Source organism: Cupressus sempervirens, chromosome 11 (assembly GCF_028749045.1).
Source record: "Cupressus sempervirens isolate cs-2001-9-10 chromosome 11, ASM2874904v1, whole genome shotgun sequence".
NCBI lineage: Eukaryota > Viridiplantae > Streptophyta > Pinopsida > Cupressales > Cupressaceae > Cupressus > Cupressus sempervirens.
Genome location: NC_143128.1, coordinates 19,273,502 through 19,298,125, shown reverse-complemented (window position 1 = coordinate 19,298,125; position 24,624 = coordinate 19,273,502). Strand labels below are relative to the sequence as shown.

The 24,624-nt window shown below is 37.0% G+C and overlaps 1 protein-coding gene across 4 annotated transcripts in view; it reads left to right on the top strand.

Moving 5' to 3' along the window:
- LOC149528027 (uncharacterized) overlaps nt 1-24,624 on the top strand; it is a 133,684-nt gene that overhangs the window by 74,756 nt on the left and 34,304 nt on the right. For 2 of the 4 annotated variants that reach the window (XM_089809049.1, XM_089809051.1), the window contains exon 4: nt 3,242-3,532. The exons of 1 other annotated variant lie outside the window; for it this stretch is intronic. In XM_089809049.1, coding sequence (XP_089665175.1) covers nt 3,242-3,532 — 291 coding nt within the window. The remainder of the gene's footprint in view (nt 1-3,241; nt 3,533-24,624) is intronic. One more of the 4 variants, XM_089809050.1, reaches the window with a different exon arrangement.

Sequence of the window (24,624 nt, the reverse complement as noted above, 5' to 3'; positions counted from 1 at the left end):
AACAGTTTATAACTAATGTTCATGCACAGCTTGCTATTCCTACTTTAACTACTCAGTTAACTTATGTTATTTGTCAAACTTTATTAAGACAGGAAGAAGCTAAGCTAATTCAGTTTGGTACCCTTAAATCAACTGAACATGCATTTATGTCTCGAAATTCAAATAATAATAATTTTCGTTCAAATAATAATAATAATAATAACAACAAACAATATAATACTAATTCTAATAATTCCAACAATAAATTTCATGCGAAATATAACAATAATAACAATCACCATAACAATCATCATAATAACAATCGTAATACTAATAATCAAAGGAATCATTCCAATTCCAGACTTCATTGTTCTTATTGTGGCAAAGATGGTCATGTTGTCAATAACTGTTTTAAAAAGAAAAATGATAAAATACCTATGAATATCAGTAACCATAATCAAAAATCAAATCATAAAAAAGGTAACTCTACTGGTTCTAATTCTCGTCATGCTTTTACTTGTAGCTTTAATCTTTGCAGACCTTTAGAATCTATTGTTGACAGTGGTGCATCACAACATGTAACTTCTCATAAAGAAATTTTTGATTCTCTGCAACCTGATATTGCTAACATTCCTATTCAGTTAGCTAATAATCAGACTTGTAAAGTTGAAGGTTTAGGTGATGTAACTATTCCTAATGGTAAATTGCATGATGTATTGTATGTACCTAATTTGAAAACTAATTTGCTTTCTGTTTCACAGTTATGTCAGGACTATAAAGTTGAATTCTATAAAGATACATGTTATGTCATAGATCCTCAAACTAAACAAGTGATTGCTCATGCTAAAATGGATAATGACAACTTATTTAAATTCCATGAATTTGCTAGTTCACGATATTCTTTACATACTTCTATTGATTTCAATATATGGCATGAAAGACTTGGCCATTTAAATTCGGATTATATTACTTTAATGCAAAAAAACAATATGGTTGATGGCTTGCCTCACATTATTCCTTCTAAGATTGCTTGTACTGGTTGTATGAGTGGTAAGATGCATAGGGAGCCCTTTCCAAGTGGAAAATCATGGCGGGCAACTCATAAGTTGCATCTTGTCCATAGTGACCTTTTGGGCCCCATGGAGAATAACTCCATCCAAGGTTCTCGGTATGCACTTACCTTTGTTGATGATTTTTCTAGACGAACTTGGATCTATTTCTTGCATAGCAAGGATCAAGTTCTTGATATATTCATTGAATTTCAGTTATATGTTGAAAGGCAATCTGGTTTTAAACTTAAAATTCTCAGAACTGATAATGGAAAGGAATATGTGAATAATGCTTTTCACTCTTATTTGAAATCATGTGGAATTAAACACGAGCTTACTATTCCTTATACACCACAACAAAATGGTGTGGTGGAAAGAAGCATCTGACCATTGTTGAAATGGCTAGAAGCATGTTGCATGCTAAGAATCTGCATTATAAATTTTGGGCTGAAGCCATGTTTTGTGCAACTTATATTCTTAATAGGACTCCTACCAAAGCTCTCAAGGATATTACTCCAGAAGAGGCTTGGTCTGGTAGGAAACCTGATTTACATCATTTGCGGATTTTTGGATCTGTTGCTTATGTTCATACTCCTAAACAAAAAAGGCATAAATTAGATGCTAAATCTTATCCTTATATGTTTGTTGGTTATGATGAAAACACTAAGGGTTATCGTGTTTATGATTAAACTATTAACAAAGTTCAAGTTGCTAGAGATGTTTGTATTGCAGAAAATGGAGTCCATGACTATTCTACTACACATGATGCAGAATTCAGTGGCACTAAAATTGTGCTGGTGACCCTACTCCTCCTCTTAACCCTTCAACTCAAGCACCACCTATTATTTCTGCTCCTACAAGTAATGATATTCAAGTAGCTACTAATGATGCTTTTATTGATAATGATTCTTCCTCTAGTGATAATTCCATTGCAACTAAACGTAAACCTAAATGGGCTCAAAACTTAATCAATGAAAGTGATGACTACCTTTCTAGATTTGGTGGAATTAAACATAGAAGGATTAATTATTGTAATTATGCTTTGATGACTACTATTATGAATTCTAATGATCCTAAGTCTTTTGATCAAGCTAACTCTCAACCTCATTGGCAAAAAGCCATGCAAGAGGAATATGACTCTTTAATTGCTAATCAAACTTGGGACTTAGTCAAGTTACCTCATGGCAAGAATACAGTTTCATGTAAATGGTTATACAAAACAAAATTGAATGCTAATAATGAAATTAGTAAATTTAAGGCTAGATTAGTTGCTAGAGGTTTTTCACAAATTGAAGGATTAGACTATAACGAAACTTTTGCTCCTGTTGCTAAAATGCCTACTATCAAATTAGTTCTTGCTTTAGCATCTAAAATGAATTGGCCCATTCATCAAATGGATGTTAAAAGTGCCTTCTTAAATGGTGATTTACATGAAGAAATCTATATGGCTCAACCTCCTGGATTTGTTAAGAAAGGTAGTGAAAATCTGGTTTGCAAATTGAAAAAATCTATTTATGGCCTTAAACAATCACCTAGATAATGGTATTCTAAAATTAATTCTTTCTTTATTTCTCAAGGCTTTTCTAGAAGTAAGAATGATCCTAATTTGTATATTAAACATACTAACGATGATATTATCATTGTTATTATTTATGTAGATGATCTAATTCTCACTTCTAGTTCAGATGCTTTGATTTCTGATATTAAGTTTCAACTTAAACAGAAATTTCAGATGATTGATTTAGGTATTTTACATTACTTCTTAGGTATGCAAATTTGCCAAACTCCTAAGGGTATCTTCCTTTCTCAAAGCAAGTATGCTCATGATCTTTTAGAAAAATTTAAGATGAATGATTCTAACCATGTTTCAATTCCATGTGAATTAGGAACTAAATTAATGGTTGATATGAATACTCCTTTTGTTGATGAAACTTTGTATAGGCAGTTGGTAGGAAGTTTAAATTATTTAACTCTTACTAGACCTGATATTGCTTATAGTGTTGGTTTAGTTTCTCGATTTATGTCTAAACCTCAACAAACTCATTTTAAAGTTGCTAAACGAATCTTAAGGTACATTAAAGGAACTATTAATATGGGATTATTCTATGATGCCAATTCTAAATTTATTTTACATGGCTATACTGATTCTGATCTAGGTGGAGATCCCAATGATGGGAAATCCACTTGTGGCTATTGTTTCTTTGTTGGCTCAGGTGCAATTTCTTGGAAAAGTAAGAAAGAACATTCTATTTCCCTTTGCTCAATTGAAGCTGAATACAAAGGTTGTACCAATGCAGCTAAGGAAGCTTTATGGATTAGAAGACTTCTTGACGATTTGGGTCTACCTCAACAAGCACCTACCCCTCTACATTGTGACAATCAAAGTGCTATTGCCTTGGCAAAGAATCCAGTTTTTCATGCAAGGACCAAACATATTTCACTTCAACATCACTTCATTCGAGAACAAGTTGAAGACAAGCAAATTACTCTTCTTTATTGTAAAGGTGAAGATCAAGTGGCTGATATTTTAACAAAACCACTCTCTAAAGAGAGATTTCAATTCCATTGTAAAAATTTGGGTTTACAACCCGTTGATGTAAACTCCCCAAGTAAAGACTAAGGGGGGGTGTTAGAAAGATTAATCTTCCCTTGGATGTATTTAATTGGGATATTCCAAGGATCCCTAAATGTAGTTTGTCCTATTGTACACATGTGGAGGATATGTCATTGTTTGTCCTTTATTCCACTTGTGAGGACAACTCATTTTTTATAATTCCTTTATTAAGGAATTTAGTTTATCCTCCTTAAGAGGATTGTGACACTTTGCACACACCTATTATGAATGTGGCATTCATAGAAATGGGAGTTACACATGCAACTCCTTTCTCATCTCTTTAAAAGAGATGCTCCTCTTTCTTTCTTCTTTACTCATATCAATTTGATGTTATTGTATTGAGCTATTTTGCTCCAACATTCTCTCTCTCTCTTCTCTAGGCATTTGCCTTCATTCATAATACTCACAAGGGGTTTTCTTTGCTTTCCCCTTATAAATCCTTGTCTCCATTGTTGAACCATCTTGGTGTATGCTCTTGGATTTTGCTTATCTCATGGTAACATTGTTTCACACTTAATTTACTTGGATTATTTCTCGTTCCTTGCTCTATCTTATCGTTTCTTACATGGTATCAGAGCTAGGTATTTAATCCTTGTTTTAAGTTTTGTGTTGAAGGTTGCCATTCATTGGAGCACACCTTATTTGGAGACGTCATTGAGAGAAGAAGTTTGTGTTGCGGTTTTCTGCTCATTCTAACATCCTTTGTGTGCAGATTTTTATTATATTTTTTTTATTGTTTACTAACCCTCTTTGGAAGGCTTACCGCCAAAGGGTTCTCTGTTAAAAAAATTTTCAAATTTTTTTTCTCTTGTTTTGGAAGGCGTGCCGCCAAAACAAGAAGTATTACTTCATAGCACTTATTTATTTTAAATTGTGCGATTTTTTATATTTATTCTTCTTATCATTTCCTTAAATTATATTAAGGAAATAATAATCCTAAGTGTGTTTTAAAAAAAAAACCTTAGGACACTCCATAGGTTAAGTTTTCAAAAAAATAAAAGACTGCCACGTGGTTGCATAGAGGAATGTGACTTGGAGAAAACAAACACAAATGCATAAAGGTCAATAGGAATTGACTGTGTAATGTTAGTGGATAAGATTAGCATATAAGGGTATATAGTGAATGCCACTAGCAAGGAAGTAACATGGAGGTGAGTAAAGATAAGTTGGCATATCAAGGGCACCTAATCCATGTCATACACATGTATTTAAAGTGCCACCTCTGGCGTACGAAAATATATTATGATGGGTACTCCTACTTAAGAGAGACATATGATTGATTTAAAAAATGAATGAAGTGTGACCATGAGTTATACACGAAGGTCGTAAAAAAAGTGTCTCTCAAAACCATAGTTTGAATATTAAATAAAAGTAATGGACCACTAAAATAAGTCAAAGGAAGACGATTCATGTGGATTTAACAAGCATCAAATAAAGGTATATATAAGGTGAGTTAAGTATTGTAAATTCTTTCATTATTCTTATTGATTGGTACAATATAAATGTGATCATTTTATATATAGATGATTATTTAAAATCAAATTTCTAATGTTTTTATAGTTAAAATATAATAATATTATCTTTAAGAATAATTATTGAAGGTGATTTTTTATTTCTACTATGAGAGCTTTTTGCATTGATCTTTTTCTCCGAGAATGTTCTTGTAGGGAAAAGAGGGAGATTGACTCAACATGCCAAGTTATATGTAGAATGTGCAAAGCTTTAAATTTCTAGAGACAAACGAATCAAGGATTTAGAGAGAAATATCATAGTGGATTTCTCTCCATCAACTATTTCAAAGGTATTTGGAATTCTTTTGTCTAGGAAGTCAATGTCGAAGACAAAAGAACAAGCACACAAAGTTTATACCACTAGGGTTCAATTGATGCAAGAGCATCCTTGGTTGGCTAGCAATCCTGCATGTTGGTGTGGTTTACCTTGGAGTTGGAGGACTTGGTCAAAGAATGAAGTGTGGCTTGGTCGATATTGAGTTGGTTTGGTTGTGTTAACCGAGTGACTCAGTTAATGAAGGTGTTCGGTGATGCTTGGGGCACTCGCCAGATATTGGGAGCTCGGCAGTAGCGTTGCCGAGCAACTCGATCAATGATGGGGCTTGGTTGCTTCCGAAGGACTCGGCACATGCTTGTGCTCAGTTAGTGAAGGAACTTGATTATGTCTGGTGGAATGCTGACACTCTGCATGGTTTTTTCTTTGACACTCGGTTTGTTCTTGGTTCTTGTGGTGCTTGAGTTGTTAGTGAGCTGACTTTGGCATTTAATTTATGTATGGGTATCTAATTTGTGTTGCAACTGACTTGTGGCTTGCATGGGCATTTAATGTAAGGGTTTATTTCAATTTGTAATGGGCTAGGCCGACCTCTCGCTTAGTTTCTACTATGTGGTTATTTGTAGGGATCTAGCTTACCTCTAGCAGTTGTACCCTCGGATTCTCGCTACATCAGGTGGTATCAGAGCTCAATTTTCTAGAGTGTGTAGACCGAGTGTTGAAGTTGAGGCAATTTGCACAAAGACTTAGGTGAAGGCTGGAAGAGAAGGTTGATCTTATGAAGCTGATTGATCTTCTTAATTTATGGATCTATTGCTTGGGTTTGTAAAGTATCTTGGAAGATGCCTCCAGGAAGATTGGACCATAGGGCAATTGATGATCTCAGTGATCCTGTGGAAGAAAGGATCTCAGAGAAGATTAAAGCAGAATTCCGATCCGAGATAGCATTGATGAAGAGTGACATTGATGAAGAGTGACATGATTGCTGAAATTGTGAGTGTTATAGGTGGTGTACCTTGGCATGTGGGTACTAAAGATGGTTATGAGGAAGTTGCTGAAGACTTTGAAGTTGTTCAATCGAGTGGTGAGGAAAAAACTGATTGTGTGGAGAGACCTATTGGAACTAGGGCTGGTCAATTTGCTAGACCTGGATCTTAGTTGAGGTTGAAGCATAAGATGGAGGTTTCTAATTTCTCAGGTACTTTGATTCCTGAAGACTTGATTGATTGGATTGGTGAATTGGAAGACTACTTTGAGCTTGAGGATATTGAAGATCCACTCAGAGTAAGGTTGGCACAAACTAAGTTGAAAGAACATGCTGCTCTTTGGTGGAAAGAACTACAAAGAGACAGAGAGGAGGAAGGTGAAATGAAGATCACTAGATGGAGGTTGATGGTAATCAAGCTGAAGGCTAAGTTCATTCCTACTGATTATGAACTTGAGTTGTTCAAAAGGTTACAAAATTTGAAACAAAAGGATATGCCTGTGAAAGATTATATCGAGGAGTTCTACAAGTTGACTATTCGGTCTGGGCATAGAGAGTAGTCAAAAGAGAAGGTAGCTCGGTACATTAATGGTTTGAGATTCAATATCCAAGATGAGGTTGGTATGTTGAAGATTGATTCGGTTGAGGATGTTTATCAGTATGGCCCGAAGGCAGAAGATAAGTTGAAAAGGAAAAGTCAAGGTAATTCCAGAGGGAAGGAGAAGTAGGATAGCTCGACAATAGCTATATGGAGTGAAGAAAATGAACCAAAACCTGTTGATTAGAAGAGAAGGATAGGTAGAGGTGAGTTTAAGGGTACTTGTTACAAATGTGGAGAAGTAGGGCATAGATTTTATGAATGTCCTAAGGTTGGTGACAGAAGAACTATTGTTGTGAATGAGGTTGAGGATCATGGTAGTCAACCTGAACAAGGAAAGAGTTTTCTATCTCGGCGAGTATTGGTTGTTTAGAGGTCACTAGAATCTTGTCAGAGGACTAATTTGTTGAGGACTTGTTGTAAAGCTGGTGGTAAAGTTTGCAAGGTGATTGTGGATGGTGGTAGTGCTGACAACCTTTTTGTTGAGGAGATGATTCGGAAACTTGGTTTGAAGAGAATGAGACATCCTTATCCTTATAGGATTGGCTGGTTGCAAGGTGAGCGTGCTTTGGAAGTGAGGGAGTAATGCCTTGTTGAATTCCAGATTGGGCAGTATAAGGATCAAGTGTCGTGTGATATTGTGGACATGAACAATTGTCGTGTTGCTTGGTAGACCTTGGCAGTATGATTGCAGGGTTGTGCATGATTGTGTCAAGAATGTTTTTACAATTGTGAAAGGTGGTAGGAAGCATTCCCTAATAACTTTGCAGAATGAAGAGCTTGGTAGGAGGAACTTGAGTATTGGCAGGCAAGTTGAGTTGAAGGATTCTGAGAGGGATAGTGATCAGTGTGGAAGGCAGACTTTTCGAACATCGAGGATGGATGTGAGGAAGCAAAAGATCAAGGGAAAGAGTGTACAAGTTGAGGACTTGGAGGATATGTATGGGAAGAACCAATTTGGGATTTATGTGTTGAATCCCAAAAGATGTTCTTCCAGCTATTAAGAATATCTTTTCAAACTTGGGGTGTCTAATGTAGGAGCATCCTTGGTTGGCTAGTGATCTTGCATGTTGGTGTGGTTTGACCTTGGAGTTGGAGGACTCGGTCGAAGAATGAAGTGTGACTTGGTGGATATTGAGTCGGTTTGGTTTCTATGTTAATCGAGTGACTCGGTTAATGAAGATGTTCGGTGATTCTTGGGGCACTCAGCAGATACTGGGAGCTCGACAAAAGTGTTGCCAAGCAGCTCGGTTGATGATGGGGTTCAGTTGCTTTTGAAGGACTCAGCACATGCTTGTGCTTAGCTAGTGAAGGAACTTGGTTATGTCTGGTGGAATGCCCGCACTCGGCATGGTCTTTTTTTTGACACTTAGTTTGGTCTTGGTTCTTGTGGTGCTCAAATTGTCAGTGAGCCGAATTTTGGCATTTAATTTATGTATGGGTATTTAATTTGTGTTGCAGCCCACTTGTGGCTTGCATGGGCATTTAATGTAAGGGTTTATTTTGATTTGTAATGGGCTAGGCCGACCTCTGGCTTAGTTGGGTATAAGTGGGGGTGTTTTGTGGGGTCTTAAGAGAGAAAAAAGTAGATCATCTAGCTTGGAGAAGAGGATGAAGTATAGGAGCGAACTTTGAAGGGCTAGTAGCTAAGGCTTGGTAAACTAGGAGATTACTTGGTGGGCTTGCGAGCAAAAGTTGACATTTCCTTGAGGTTTTCTTCCAGAGTGTGGATCTGGACTAGCTAGGATTAGTGTGGAGTTGGATCTTGAGGTATCTTGCCGAACAATTTTGTAATTGCTTTTGTATTTGGCCCTAACTCGGAAGGCCTTATAGTTGGGCATATTGCATGTAAACAATTGTTTTATGAATAAAGAGTTGCATTGTATCAGATCTTGCATTTTTGTATCTTGCTGTTGTGTTTCCACTATGTGGTTATTTGCAGGGATCCAGATTACCTCCAGCAAGCGTACCCTCAGATGTTCGCTGCATCATCAACATTGTGAGGAAATCACAAGCAACAAATGGTTGTGGAGGAATAAATTTCACTATTTTAAATTGCCCAAGGAGTTGGTGTGGCTTGACTTTCACTGAGAATATAACAACTTAGTCTAAGCAGGATTTTTGGGATGCCACAATCCTATCTATTGGAGAATAGACAGTTGAGGAGCACAACCATGTAGATTGGGCTAGACTAATTAGTGACAACATGGAGCAACAAAGTAAGTCTTATATGAGTTCCTATGCCATCTATATGTTGGCACAAAATACAAGGTTTGAAGGATGAGGGGCAAAGGTACCATTGGGAGTACGAATCCACCTTTGAAGGTTTACAGATGCTACCTCTAGTTGCATTTAGATTCCAAAGATCACTATGCTAAGGTCAACGAGTGCATTTTCTTTGCGAATCGTGAGGACTTGTAGAAGAGTCTTTAGATGAGATTATTTGTTGGGCTAGTGAAGCTAGTGGAGCAATACATAGAGCAGCTTATTCAATTTCCTACTTTCTCCTACATTAGGTTGCAAGGATTTTCTTTACTACCATACAAGCTATGGAGGTTCGACTAATAAAATGGTATTGTTGGAGATCACTTGACAACTGATAGTTAATGATAAAATTCAAAGAGGAATTAAGTTGGGGCTAGATTTCCCAATTTCAATCGAGGAAGACAATGCTGAGAAGTGTTCGTGTTTAAAGGCAACCGAGCTGCACTTCTTACATTTGTCATTTTTTTATTCACGAAGAGGCGATTTCAATCCTTACAACATGTATAGGGGGGAAATGAATTCACTGCCCTATGCATGGATGATAGGTGAAAACCAAGATTCACCTCCTAATGTATGCCCAATTTAACACAAGATAAAGTGTCAATTTGTAACCTAATGCGAAAGGGTGAATTAATTGGAATTATTTCTCCCACACCTCCATAAAGAGAGGGTTTTTATGTAGATAGTAGTGTAATATTAATATGCTTGTAGAGAATTGGAAATGTTTATTGAAATAAAGGGAGGAAGAAAACTTGCTTCACAAGTACAATCCTGAAAATGGGCTATCAAATGCTATTGAGAACTACTGAAATTCGAATTTAGGACATTTATTTGCGAGATTTGCAAAACCAAAACATCGTTTGGCTCTCAATCAGAGCCAATCTAGAGGGTCAGGGCCCACTTGCTAGGGATTGGGGCTGCATTGCGTTCTTGACGTTCTGTGTCCGATCCTGAAACAAATTTCGGACCTCAAAAAGTTTTGTGAAAAGGGTATTCGGATTTGTGTTTGGTTTTTTGATCCAGGTGGATTTTACCATTAAAATTTGAGAAGTTCCCAATGCTTCCAAAAATAGCATCAAATCAAAAGATCTAGCCAAAGTGAATCAAACACAACTTGAATGGAGTCAATCGAAGTTCGTTTGCGAAAGTTACGAACAATCAAAGCTTGAGGAAAAATATAGTTGACTAGTCAAAGGTTGACCAAATCAATTTGACTTTTGTAAATTGGTTTAAAATATGGTCAGGGGATTTGAACCCCCAAATTACAAAATTCAACATTTCTTGCATTACCGCTACACCACAAGGCATTTGAAGATCAAAGTGGCGCTAGTAGTATTTGGACATTTCCCGCTAATAGTAATTAAAAAATGAAGGAAAACGATTGTAATGGGAATTGAACCCATAACCTCCACTCCACCTCACAGACTTAAACACCTTTTCCCTAACCAAGGAGTTGCTAGTAAAGTATCTTGCTATTCTCACACCTTTTCCCTAACTTTAAACACCTTTTCCCATACAGACAAAAGTGCCTTGCTATTTTTTAAACAATGCATGTGGCTATAGTAATCTTTAATGGCGAGCTAGTGGTTGGAACTGCCAACTTGCCATCCCCAAAATTCTGGGTTTACCAAGTGGGTTGTGGATTTAATGGGGCAAGGAAGGATAAAATTATAGTTAATTAGTTTGAGTCTGATGACAATGAAGTCTAAAAATTAATCAAAATAGTGGAGTTATATTTAAGGGGATTTTCGAGATGTAATATTATTTTTGGCGGATTTATTGTTAAATTGGGGAGATGACAAATCATTTGGTTAAACACCAAATTGAGTAAATTTCATGTATAAAAAGGGGGCATGGGCTATGAAAAATTAATGGATTTTTGGAATTGGATTTTGGAGAGAAACTGCTCTGAGTGTTCTTCCAGGCTATAGAAGATTGTGATCTTGCTTAGGAGAGAGCTTGAAGCTCAGTGCAACCAGATGTTGTCAGATTGACACCAGATGCTTGGGATTTGAACAAAGGATCGGTCTCTCTACTTGGAGGACCTAGAGACGTAATCCATTTAGACGAACTCTGTATCAGTCTTTGTGTTATGTTTGTGTTTTCTTCTCTGTTCTCTTAATTTTATTTTTGTATTTTTTAAACATAAATTAAATTTACGTATTTAAAAATAAGCTTGTAATGTTTGTTTTAAATTTATTTTGGAAAAAAAACCTTAATTTGTATTAGCATTCAAATGCAATTGTCATATATCCATCCTAATTAGACCAAGTTTGGTATTAGAGCCTTGCATGACTAGTTTTTGCAGATTTCAATGCTAACAAGATCCAGGAAAGCTTGAGGAAGACAATCTTGAGATCGGGAAACGAAGACCTAATTCATCGTTACAAATGGAAGACAAAGGTGGTGGACAAAGTTTTGAAGACAAGAGTATCTAGAAGACAATTCAGAACTTGTAGACAATGGTAGAAGTTTTAGTATAGGAAAGAGAAGAAAGGATGCGAAGATGTGCAATTCGTGAGGGCAAAGGGAAAAGATCAGGATGTGATCGCGATCCTCCGAAAACACACCCAACTCCCTGCTCTCCTTTATCTTCTCCATCTTCTACTTCTACTCATTTTGAGTCTTCTAATCCTTTTAAGGGTGGACATAAGCCTAGAATAAAACCGGATTTAAAATTTGATCTACCTAAATATTGTGGGGAATTAATGCTGAGAGGTTAGATGATTGGATTCATTTAGTTGAAGTCTATTGTAGAGTTCAAAACCTCTTAGATGATGTTGACAGGATCCAATTAGCTACTATTCGCCTAGGAGGTACAACTCTAACTTGGTGGGAGAGTAGAACTCGGGATGAAAGTGCCCATCATGGTAGAATCAATTTAACTTGGTCAGAATTTGTTATCTCTCTTAAGAAGTAATTCTATCCCTTAGGTCATATGCAACAGCTAATGATGAATTGGCAACATTTTAGGCAAGGTAAAGGTTAGTCTGTGCAAGATTACACGCATGAATTCCAAAAAAAGTCTATTGCATTAAATGTTCCATTGTACACCTAGGATACATTATTCAAGTACATAGGAGGTCTTCACTCTTATCTGAAACATTCCATTTTCGTCTTGAATCTTAGTAACCTAGATGAAATATCTAGTCAAGCCACACATTTAGAGTCAAGAGGCAAAGGTTCTTTTATTGATAAAAGAAAAGAAGGGGAAGAAGACTGCTACAATAAAAAATGAAAATAGTAAACCTATCTATTCTCATTGTAAGAAACAAGGACATGATGTCTCTAGATGTTGGAAATTACATCCAGAGTTAATGCCGAAGCAATATGGAGGAAAGAAGGGTAAACAAGAGACTACTGTTGTAGTACAACAAGATCTTGGGTTTGATTCCGAGGACGAGACAAAGATAGTTGTTGTCAAGATCCAAGGTAAAGTTGAAGCTAAAACTCTCTCATCGAATGCTATGATTTCTAATGCAAGTTCAAGCGAGTCAAATTTTCTTCCTAATGTGCATAAGCAAAGAAATGAACTTTTTCACATTCCTATGGTAACTAAACAAACTAAGGTTGATAATCTTTCTGAATCTGAAGAAGTGGTAAAGAAATTGAATCTTGCTATCACACTTCATCCTAAGCCTTATCTGCTTGGATGGGTATGTAATGATGCTCAATTGCAAGTGACAAAATATTGCAAACCTCGTTTTGCCATAACTACTAATTTTATTGATGAGGTGGAAGTAGATGTTGTACCTTTGGATATTTGTGGGTTTGTGTTAGGAAGTCCCTATCATTTTGATAGGAAGGCAATCTTTTAGAAGGCGAGAATGATGCAGGAGCATCCTAGGGTAGTTAGAAATTCTGTATCCAAGGGCTTCAAGCTCAGATTTGTGGAGTTATGGTTCACGCAGTTAGGGATGTGTTCGAGGCATGTTGGGCAACCTTGTTCTGAGTGTACATGATGATTAGAGTAATCTTCTTGGAGTTAGAGCCATTTTGGTGACTGCTGGTCATGTGTTCCTAATTTACTAGCAAACTTTGGAGATTGTTTTCGCGAGCTTCGATTCGAGGGAGTTGGCGTGTGTGCTCTTGGATTTGGATCATTGGATGGCACATGGACCTATGCCTAAGGGCGCTTATTGTTATGTTGTCATATGAGTTAGTTATGCTTTGTAAACTTGGGGCCTATTCTAAGTATTTAGTTATTTCATATATTTAATGTTTGTAGCCAAGTTGACTTGTGTCTTGAGGGTGTATTTAATGTAAGTGTTTATTTAAAATCTACTATGCTAGGCTGACCTGTGATTTGGTTTAGTATAAGTAGGGAGTCTTGTGAAATCTAGAGTCATCATTATTTAGTATGGAGTTCAGCATGGAGTCATTGAGAGGAGCGAAGTTTGAGTAGAGCTAGTAGTTAAGTGTGGGCTTGGAAAACAAGAAGGTTGCTTGGTGGTTTGCGAGCACAAGTTTAGATTCTGCTTGGGGTTTTCTACCAAAGTGTGGATTTGGGCTAGCTAGAGTTTGAATCTTGCGAGGTCTTGTAGAATTACTATTTTAATTGCTTATGTATTTGGCCGTAACTTAGAAGGCCTTACAATCGGGCATGTTGAATGAAAATCTTAGGATTTTATCATGAAAGTTGGCATTATTTGAATCTAAATCTTTGCGTTATTTTCCACTGTGTGATTATTTGCTAGGGGCTAGGACATCTCCTTTGGGGATTCTCTTGCCTTGGATTGCGTCAAGTGGTATCAGAGTGAAGGTTGGAGTTGGTTGATCTTGTGGATTCATTGCTTTGGGTTTGTAAAGATCTTGGAAGATTGGAACCTAGGGTGACTGATGATCTCTGTGATGTTGTGGAGACCAGGATGCACCTAGGAATGTGGGTACTGAAGATGGTTATGAGGAAGCTGTTGAAGACTTTGAAGTTGTTGGATCTACTGAAGACTGAATTGATCGCATGGAGAGACCTATGGAAGATATCTAGTCATTTTGATAGATATGGATCTCACTTGAAGCTAGAGCACAAGATGGATGTTTCTAATTTCTTAGGTACTTTGAAACCTAAAGACCTAATTGATTGGATTGGTGAATTAGAAGATTGCTTGAGTTAGAGGATATTGGTGATCCACTCAGAGTGAGGTTGGCATAGACTAAGTTGTAAGGACATGTTGCATTAATGATGGAAAAAATTGCAGTGAGATAGAGAGGAGGAAGGTTATATAAAGATCACTAGATGGAGATTGATGGTGACAAAATTGAAGGCTAAATGGATGTTTCTAATTTCTTAGGTACTTTGAAACCTAAAGACCTAATTGATTGGATTGGTGAATTAGAAGATTGCTTGAGTTAGAGGATATTGGTTATCCACTCAGAGTGAGGTTGGCATAGACTAAGTTGTAAGGACATGTTGCATTAATGATGGAAAAAATTGCAGTGAGATAGAGAGGAGGAAGGTTATATAAAGATCACTAGATGGAGATTGATGGTGACAAAATTGAAGGCTAAGTTCATTCCTGCTGATTATGAGCTTGAATTGTTTAAAAGATTTCAGAATCTGAAACAAAAGGATATGACTGTGAAGGATTATATTAAAGAGTTTTACTATAAGTTGACTATTCGATTTGGACATAGAGAGTTATCTAAGGAAAAGGTTGCAAGATATATTAATGGTCTGAGATTTAATATTCAGGATGAGATTGGTATGCTGAATATTGCTTCGGTTGAGGATGCTTATCAGAATGCTTTGAGAGCAGAAGAGAAGCTGAAGAGAAGACATCAAGGTAATTCCAAAGGTAAGGAAAAGAAGGAACTTTCTGAGAAGAATAAACAGATTGCTGAAGATGAACCAAAACCTGTTGAACATAGGAAGAGGATAGAGAGAGGTGCATTTACAGGTACTTGCTACAGATGTGGTGAAGGACATAGAGCTTTTGAATGTCCCAATGTAGATAAGAAGGCTGGTGATAAAAGAGTTGCTATTGTGAATGAGAATATGGATTCAGTGAATGAACCAGAGGTGGAGGAGAACTTGTTGGTTCGGCAAGTGTTGCTTGGTAAGAAAATATTGGAACCATATCAAAGGAGGAATTTATTCAGGGTTCGCTGCAAGTCTAGAGGCAAATGCTGGAATGTAGTTGTGGATGGGGGCAGTATTGATAACCTAGTTCTTGAGGAGATGGTTTAGAAACTTGGTTGGAAGAGAGTGAGACATCCTTTTCCTTATAGGATCAGTTGGTTACAAGATGAACATGCTTTGGAAGTGAGCTAGCAATGTCTTGTTAATTTTCATATTGGACAGTATGTTGATTAGGTGTTATGTGATATTGTGGACATGAGTAGTCACATATTACTTGGTAGACGTTGGCAATATGATTTTAGGGCAGTGCATGATTGTGTCAAGAATGTGTTTATGTTGAGAAGGGTGGCAAGAAGCATTGCTAGATTCCTTTGCAGAATGCAGAACTTGGTAGGGAGGAACCTAAGTTTTGGTCACCAAGTTGAGTTGAAGGATTCTGAAAGGATTAGAGATCAGTGTGGAAAGCATATCTGTTGCACACCGAAGATAGTTGTGAAGATGACCATTATTGGAATAGACTTGCAGAAGTGGAACAAAGGAAAGAATGTACAAGTTGGTGTGGTGGAGGATATGTATGTGAAGAACTAGTTTGAGGTTTATGTGCTGAACCCTAAAAGATGTTCTTCTAGTTGTTATGAGCATCTTTTCTTTGCACTTGGGGTGTCTGATGCAGGAGCATCCTAGGGTAGTCAGAAATCCTGTATGTAGGAGCTTCGAGCTCAGATTTATGGAGTCATGGTTCGCACGGTTGGGGATGTGTTCGAGGCATATTGGGCAACCTTATCCTATATGCACATGATGATTAGAGTAATTGTCTTGGAGTTAGAGTCATTTTGGTGACTGTTGGTCATGGGTTCCTAATTTACTAGTAGACTTTGGAGATTGTTTTTGCGAGCTTCAATCTGAGGGAGTTGGTGTGTGCACTCTTGGATTTGGATCATTGGATGGTAGGTGGACCTATGCCTAAGGGTGCGTATTCTTATGTTGTTATATGAGTTAGTTATGCTTTGTAAACTTGGGGCTTGTCCTAAGTATTTAGTTATTTCATGTATTTAATGTTTGTAGCCAAGCCGACTTGTGGCTTGAGGGTGTATTTAATGTTAGTGTTTATTTAATATCTATTATGCTAGGCTGACCTGTGGCTTGGTTTAGTATAAGTAGGGGGTCTTGTGAAGTCTAGAGTCATCATTATTTAGTATGGAGTTCAACATGGAGTAGCTGCGAGGAACGAAGTTTGAGCAGAGATAGTAGCTGAGTGTGGGCTTGGGAAATTAGAAGGTTGCTTGGTGGCTTGGGAGCTCAAGTTTAGATTCTTCTTTGGGGTTTTCTAATAGAGTGTGAATTTTGGCTAGCTAGAGTTTGGATCTTGCGAGGTCTTGCAGAATTACTATTGTAATTGCTTATGTATTTGACCGTAACCTGGAAGGCCTTACGATCGGGCATGTTGAATGAATATTTTATGATTCTATCATGAAAGTTGGCATTATTTGGATGTAAATCTCTGTGTTATTGTTTATATTCCGTTGTATAATTATTTGCTAGGGGCCAGGACATCTCCTTCGGGGACTTTCCTGCCTTTCGCTGTGTCAGAGAATAAGTATCATTATTCAAAGATGGTAAAGAGTACATAGTTAGATTGCATAATGTCAACATCTCATCATCCTAAGCCCTATCTGCTTGGATGGGTATGTAATGATGCTCAATTTCAGGTGACAAAACAATGCAAACTTCATTTCACCATAACTGCTAATTTTACTGATGAGGTGGAAGTAGATGTTGCTACCTTTGGATATTTGTGGGCTTGTGTTAGGAAGTCCCTATCTTTATGATAGGAAGGCAATCTTTTACTGGGGGGAGAATAAGTATCATTATTCAAAGATGGTAAGGAGTACATATTTAAATCACATTAGTGAATGCTGGTCAAATGAAAAGATTAGTTAATGCGAGTCAAATATTTTTACTCATGCTTGTAAAAGCTGAGGATGATGATGAATCCGAGGCATTCAAGGGTTGTGCTCCAAAACATTAATTTGAATTAGTCGAAGTTGTTTCTACTTATGATGACTTATTTCAGGAGACAAAAGGATTGTCACCTAAAAGGAATATACGCTATGAAATCCACTTACAACAAGATGGACCTCTTCGAAACATCGACATTTACTGGTTATTAGTCTTGTAGAATGAAGAGGTCAAGAAACAAGTTAAGGAGTTGGTGGAGAAAGGAGTTATTCATCCAAGTACTTCACCTTGTGGTTCTTTAATTGTGTTAGTTGCAAAGAAGGATGGAGCATGGAAAGTGTGTATCGACTATAGAGCCCAGAACAAGATAACAATAAAGAACAAGTATCCTCTTCCCCGTATTGATGATTTACATAATCAACTTAAGTGTGTAGTTCATTTCACCAAGTTGGATTTGCGTAGTGGTTATCATCACATTAGGATTGCAGAAGATGATATTTGGAAAATTGCATTCAAAACTAAGTAGGGATTATACGAATGGTTGGTTATGCCTTTTGGGTTGTCCAATGCACCAACCACTTTCATGTGTGTTATCAATGATGCATTTCGTCCCTACGTTGATGAATTTGTAATAGTCCATCTAGATGATATCTTGATATTTAGCAAATCATGGAGTGATCATGTAAATCTTGTACATAAAGTTTTTGATTTGTTAAGAAAATAAAGGCTATATGTAAAGATGTCAAAATGCGAGTTTGCAAAGACATCTCTATTGTATTTAGGCTATGTTGTAGGTAATGGTTAGTTGGAAGTTGACCCTGTGAAGGTCGAGGTATTGTAAAAAGGCCTAAGCCAAGTACACTCATTGAATCAGAAGCTTCCTAGGTGTTGTTCACTACTGGAGAAAGTTTATTGCCAACTTCTCCTATATCACTCACCATTGCATGCATTGATAAGTACCAAGACAACTTTTTAGTGGAGAGGACCTCAGCAAAGGCTTTTGACACTTTGAAGGGAAAGTTAAGCACCATGCCTATTCCGACTCTGCGAGATCTACAAAAGCCATTCAAGATCGAAACAAATACAAGTGAATTTGCCATGGGAGGAGTCTTAATGTAGGTAGGTAAGCCAATATGTTATTAATTTGAAACTTTTACAAAGTGCAGTTATTAATTATCCTGCTAGATAGAGAGTTGTATGCACTAGTATAGAGTGTTAAGAAATGGAAATGCTACCTAATGGGCAAGGAAACAATTGTCCACACGGACCATTAGCCATTGCAATATTTACATTTACAGTCTAAATTGCAACAAAGTAGGCACTTTAGGTGGATGGGATTTCTTAAACAATTTCACTCAATGATAAAAGTATAAGAAAGGGTTCCATAATAAGGTAGCTAATATGCTTTCCAGACCTCCTATTATAAATTCTTTATCTATCTTACAAGGAAGTTCCATGGTCCATGAAAGTTTTGAGGAACAATATGCCATGGATGATAACTTCAAGGATATATATATATTTAGTTCTCATTGTAGGGAAATTAGTAGAAGAAAATAATTATTTTGTAAAGAATAAATTGTTGTATCACCTAGGCAAATTATGTGTTCCTAAAGGTGAACAAGCTCATGTGCTTAGACAAGCTCATACGTCTTTGATTGCTGGATATTTTGGGGTCAGCAAGACTATGGCTTAGTTTCAACAATTTTGCTATTGGCCTCACATTCAGGGAAGTGTAACAAGATACATTAAAGAATGTATAATGTGTGTAACAATTAAGCAAAGTAACAAGAAGTTGGGGTTGTACACACCTCTTCCTATTCTATCTCGACCTTGGGAAAGTGCCTCTATGGACTTTGTTGGAGGAGATCCCATGCCTCAAAGAGGTCATGATTATCTGTTTGTAGTAGTTGATAGGTTCAGCAAAATGTGTATTCTTATGCCTTGTAAAAAGAAGATCACAGTTGAACTAACAAATCGTTTGTATTTTCAATTTGTATGGGACCATTTTGGGCTTCCCACTTCTATTGTATCAGATCGAGACTCTTGGTTCCTTGGAGAGTTTTGGTTTGCATTGTGGGACCTTATTGACACCAAATTAAAGAAGAGTATAGCCTTCTATTGTCAGACGGATGGACAAAAAAAAAGTAGTAAATAGGACCGTTGTGCACTTGCTCCAAGGCTACTGTAGCAAGCATCCCAAACAATAAGATTAAAGTCTACACTATGTGCAACATGTCTACAATCGTGTAACACATTCTTCTACAAAGAGGTCTCCTTTTGAGACTTGTTTTGGTTACCCATTGCGAACACCGATGGACTTTTCCTTTGGGAAAGATGAAGTTGAAGAAAAGTGACATGATGCAGAGGCTTTGAAGTTCATAGGAAAGGTTCAAGCTATTCATGAGGTGATAGAAGCTCAATTGGAAAAGAGTCAAGCCAAATATAAGGCTCGACATGACAAACATTGTGTGGATCGTTGTTTCCAAGTTGGTGATCGAGTTTGGTTACATATCAGTAAAGAAAAAATGCAGGGAGAAGGCAAAAAAACTCAAGCTATCCATTATGGTCCCTTTGAGATCTTGGAAAAGTTCGGAACGAATGCATTTTGCCTTAATCTTCCTTCCTACATGCACATTTACTCAGTAGTCAATGTTGAAAACTCGAAGTTGTATGAGCCTCCAATGATTTTGGATGAAGAGGTTGATGTTCAAGTCCCATCAGTTGATGACCTTTCACTTGAGTATATGTCAAAGCTGCCAGAGGATGTCATTCTTGACAAAAATGTCAAAACTTCATGACGAGGAGATGTTGAGTACCTCAGAGTGGGATTAAAAGGGATAAGTCCAAGCAAGGCAAGATGGATGGAGGATGGAAAAGTGAGGGAACTCTACCCTCACTTAGCGAGTAACGGAGCTTTTGGAGGTCCAAAAGCTCCCAACTGGGGAGGACTGATCTAGGTGGATTTTACCATTAAAAATTCAAAAGTTCCCAATGCTTCCAAAAATAACATCAAATTAAAGATCTCACAAAAGCAAATCTAGTGCAACTTGAACGGAGTCAACAAAGTTTGTTTGCTCAAGTTATGAACAATCAAAGTTTGTGGAAAAAAATAGTTGAATTGCCAAAAGTTGACCGAATCTAGCTGACTCTGCAAATTGGTTCAAAATATATTCGGGGGATTTGAACCCCTAACCTACAAAATCCAACACCCCTTACATTACCATTACACCACAAGGCATTTGAAGATCAAAGTGGCGCTAGCGGTATTTGGACATTTTCTGCCACTAGTAATTGTAAAATGAAGGAAAACGATTGTAATGGGGATTGTACCCATAACCTCCACTCTGCCACATAGACTTAAACATCTTTTCCCTAACCAAAGCGCCATTCATAAACTTTGGAGGCAAAAGTGCACTACTAATTTTTAATCGATGCATGCAGCTAAAGTAATCTTTAATGGTGAGCCGGTTGTTGGAATTGCCTACTTGCCATCCTTCAAATTTCGGGATTACCAAGTGGGTTGCAGATTTTATGGGGCAAAGAAGTATACAATTATTGTAAAAATTTGGTATAGCTCTAATACCATGTAAGAATTTGCCTTAGGGCAAAATTCACCCAAGATCGTAGAACACAACTGTAGACCAAGAAGGAGTATGATCAATATATCAGAGTATGTCCTCATACATTGCTCTGTATTGTATGTGATAATTGTACACACTAGGAGTGCCTGTATATAAAGCAAAGTAACGAGACTTAGACTCGGCAAGGGTAACTTGACTCGTGACCTGGCTCTGACTCATGACCCGGCTCGGCAGTGACTCGGCAAAGTGAAAAAACTTCAAAATTTTGAGATTTTTTAAGATTTAAAGACCATTCCATGCACCCATTATTGAATAAAGCGTAAAGACACAATAACATTCTTAAATAGAAGATAATTTGATCATAATGCACATACTTAAAGTTAAAACTTAAAAGTCAAACATCGATTACATAAGTACAATACTACAAAGGTAAATTGCTAAATACTATATTACTAGTAATTAAAGTTTAAATTTTAACTTTAAAGTTTAAATAGTAGCTGAAGCCTAAAGGAAATATTATAAAAGTAAAAGTGTAAAACATAGAATCATATATAAAATGATAAGTCCATGCAAACCATCAAAATGTATATGTATTATGTATTATGAAATCCAACACATCAAGATTCAATAGTCATCATCAAATTCAAATGTTCCAAATTTTGATCATATATTAAGTTAAACAAAAAGTTAAAACAAGACTATAAGTCTACAGCTATGGCTCCTAGTCAGAGTCCTCATCATCATCGTCATTCTCATCCTCATCCTCATCGTCATCGTCATCCTCATCCTCAACCTCAGGCTCAGTATAATTTATAAAATGACTCTTAGTAAGGCGTCTAAGGTAGGTCCTAGATGTCTCAGTAGCTATAACATTAGCCTGTGAGGTGCCTCTAGGATCAACTGTAGTCTCTGCCAATGTCTATGAGGTGCCACTAGGAACAACTGGAACTCTCTAGTCCTCTGCTGCCATAGCCATAGCCTCAACTTGGCCCTTTCTATCTGCCTGGTCAAGCCACTGTAGGTCCTCATCATCAAAGACAGGATCAGAAGCCTCAGTGATCCACTCAGACTTTGGATCAACCTCCTCTAGAGTAATCGGAGAGGTGTCACTATCCAAAATCTCCCTGATCCTACTGCGTAGGTTGTAGTGCACAAAGACTAGCCTATTCATTTTCTCCACAGACAACCTGTTACACCTCTTCGAGTGGATGTGCTTGAACATGCTCCAGTTGCGCTCACATCCAGAAGCGCTACTTGGCTGGCTCAAAATGCGGATGGCGATTTGCTGAAGGTTTTTGGTTGAAGGCCCAAACATTTGCCACCATCTATTTGAATTTTGAAAAAAAGAAAACAAAAAAAATTGGTCTCATTTCAAAATTTGAACTATAAGTTTAAAGCTAGAAATTTAGAAACTAGATTGTATAAGGCTTAAGCTGCAATTTTTACCTGGCTGCAATTTTATACGGCCTTCTTTGCAAATTTGACTTGAAAAAATGGCCCTTGATGCATTATTATAGGCATCCATCTCAATCAATATATTTGTGGGATTAGGGGACATCTTCGATATCACTGTGTATAGGCTACTAAGAACCTCCTCATCTGCCTTGAAATCATCATGAAAGCGGTATGCCAGATTGAGGTAATAGGCTGTTGCATGGATGAGCTTATGAAGCTGATTTTGCCATCTCCTATCAATTATCTCCCAAATAGGGCCATAGTTTTCCTCAACTCCTACATATTTGGCCTTAATAGCCTCCTTGGCCCTATCCATGCCCTCATAAATGTAACCCATAGAGGGCTTCTCGCTATCAGCAACTCGTAAGAGGGATACAAGGGGCTCAGTGATCTACAAAACAATTAAACAAAAAAACAATTTAGTGAATGATGAAACTTTGTAAAGTTGCACAATGAAAATAAAACAAAAATATGTATGAGATAAATTAATTTATAAAATTTTAAGACTTAAGTTTTTAAAATTTAAAATTTAGATTACCTCCACAATCTTTGAACACGGCTCCCAAAAACCTTCATCATCATAAATGCATTTTGTTGCATCTATCCCTGCAGGGCTGGTGGCAAAGGAGGAGGAACTCCATTCTGGACCAACAAACATGCACCTCAACTCTAACCTTGAAGCCAGCAAGGATTTTAGTATGATAAAGTTAGAGGCAAATCTTGTGATACTAGGACGAGCCAACTCCTTTCCCTTCGTGTATTGCCTCATAGTGCTGAGGACCAAGGCATGATTGTAGATGAACTTGCAAAGATTTTTGGCCTTGGTAACACATGATTTCACCCATACAAGCTTGCCAATACCTTCTTACATGAGGTCGATGCAATGGGGCGCACATGGAGTCCAAAAGATTTTTGGGTGTCTCTCCATCAAAAGTTTTCCTGCAGCAATTTTAGATTAGTTAGTAAACAATGAAATTTTTTGATGTATTAAAAGACTTTTAATTTCCAAAATTTAATGAAAACCTAAAACAAATTTTTTAGGAGTAGAACTTAAAAAGTTAGAAGTTAAAATTTTACCTGCAGCAACATAATTAGCTGCATTATCAGTCACCATTTGGACAACATTCTCTTCCCCACCTCCCTTATGACCTCCTCAATAGTCTCGCATAAGAATGTTGCATTTTTCACATGTGAGGAAGCATCTATGGACCTCAAAAACATGGTGGATCCTGAAAGTGAAAATTAAACAAAATAATTATCATTCAAGAATCAATAGTCAATAAAACAAATTTTCGTTATTTAATAATAGTATACATTAAATTTTAGACTTCAAGAAGTAGAGCATGATGAATTACCTCCGCTAGAAACAAGAAAATTTAGGAGGTTTCTATTACTCCTATTTGTCCATCCATTCGTCATAATGGTACACCCCTTTTGGCTTCAACTCTTTTTATGGTGCTCCAACTCAAGTTTTATCTCCTCAACCATATCTAGTAAGAGGGGGCCACTCAACTCATCTTCAGTGGGGGCTTTGAACGCCGCACCACAGATGGAAACTGCATCAATCATCCCCTACCAATAAGGAGTCCTGTTACATTTATAAAAACATTTTAATTAGCATATTTCAAATTTTCAACATCAAGTTAAAAGTATACAATTGAATATAAATTTTAAAACTTAAAACGTAAAACAAGCAAATATCGATGAAGTTGAAGTACTTAGCTGCTATAAATGGAATGTTGCAAAAAAACCAAAACTTGCAAATTGCTCTTACTCCAGCTTCATGTATCTCCCTATTCCAGCCCATGCTCTCAAGTGAGGGTTGTGCACCAGGAGTGGTACACGGTACAAAAAAATTGTCCAACCTACTAGATTTTCTGACTCTAGGATGAAAGGCAAAGCCAGTACTACTAGAAGGGGCAACAAACGTAGCACCACTAGAAGCGCAAGGAATAGATGAAGAAGAAGAATGAGCAACAAAAGCACTAGGACGATAGGGGGGACGGAAAGAACTTTCTTTAAGACAACCTACTGACTCAGAAACATTTGCAGATGAGCGTGGAAGGGAACTAGAACCAATCTGAGCTAACTCTTTTAATTGTTTTATTTTTAATTCTTTTTCTTGTTCATATTTTTCCAAGGCTACATAACAAAAACGTTTAGCCTTAACAGTTGCAGCTCCACAAGGCTTACTATCATGACCACGTATGCCAACAATATGGTATTTTAATCTATTTATCCCCCCATTATTAATGGTTTTGCAAAATAGGCATTT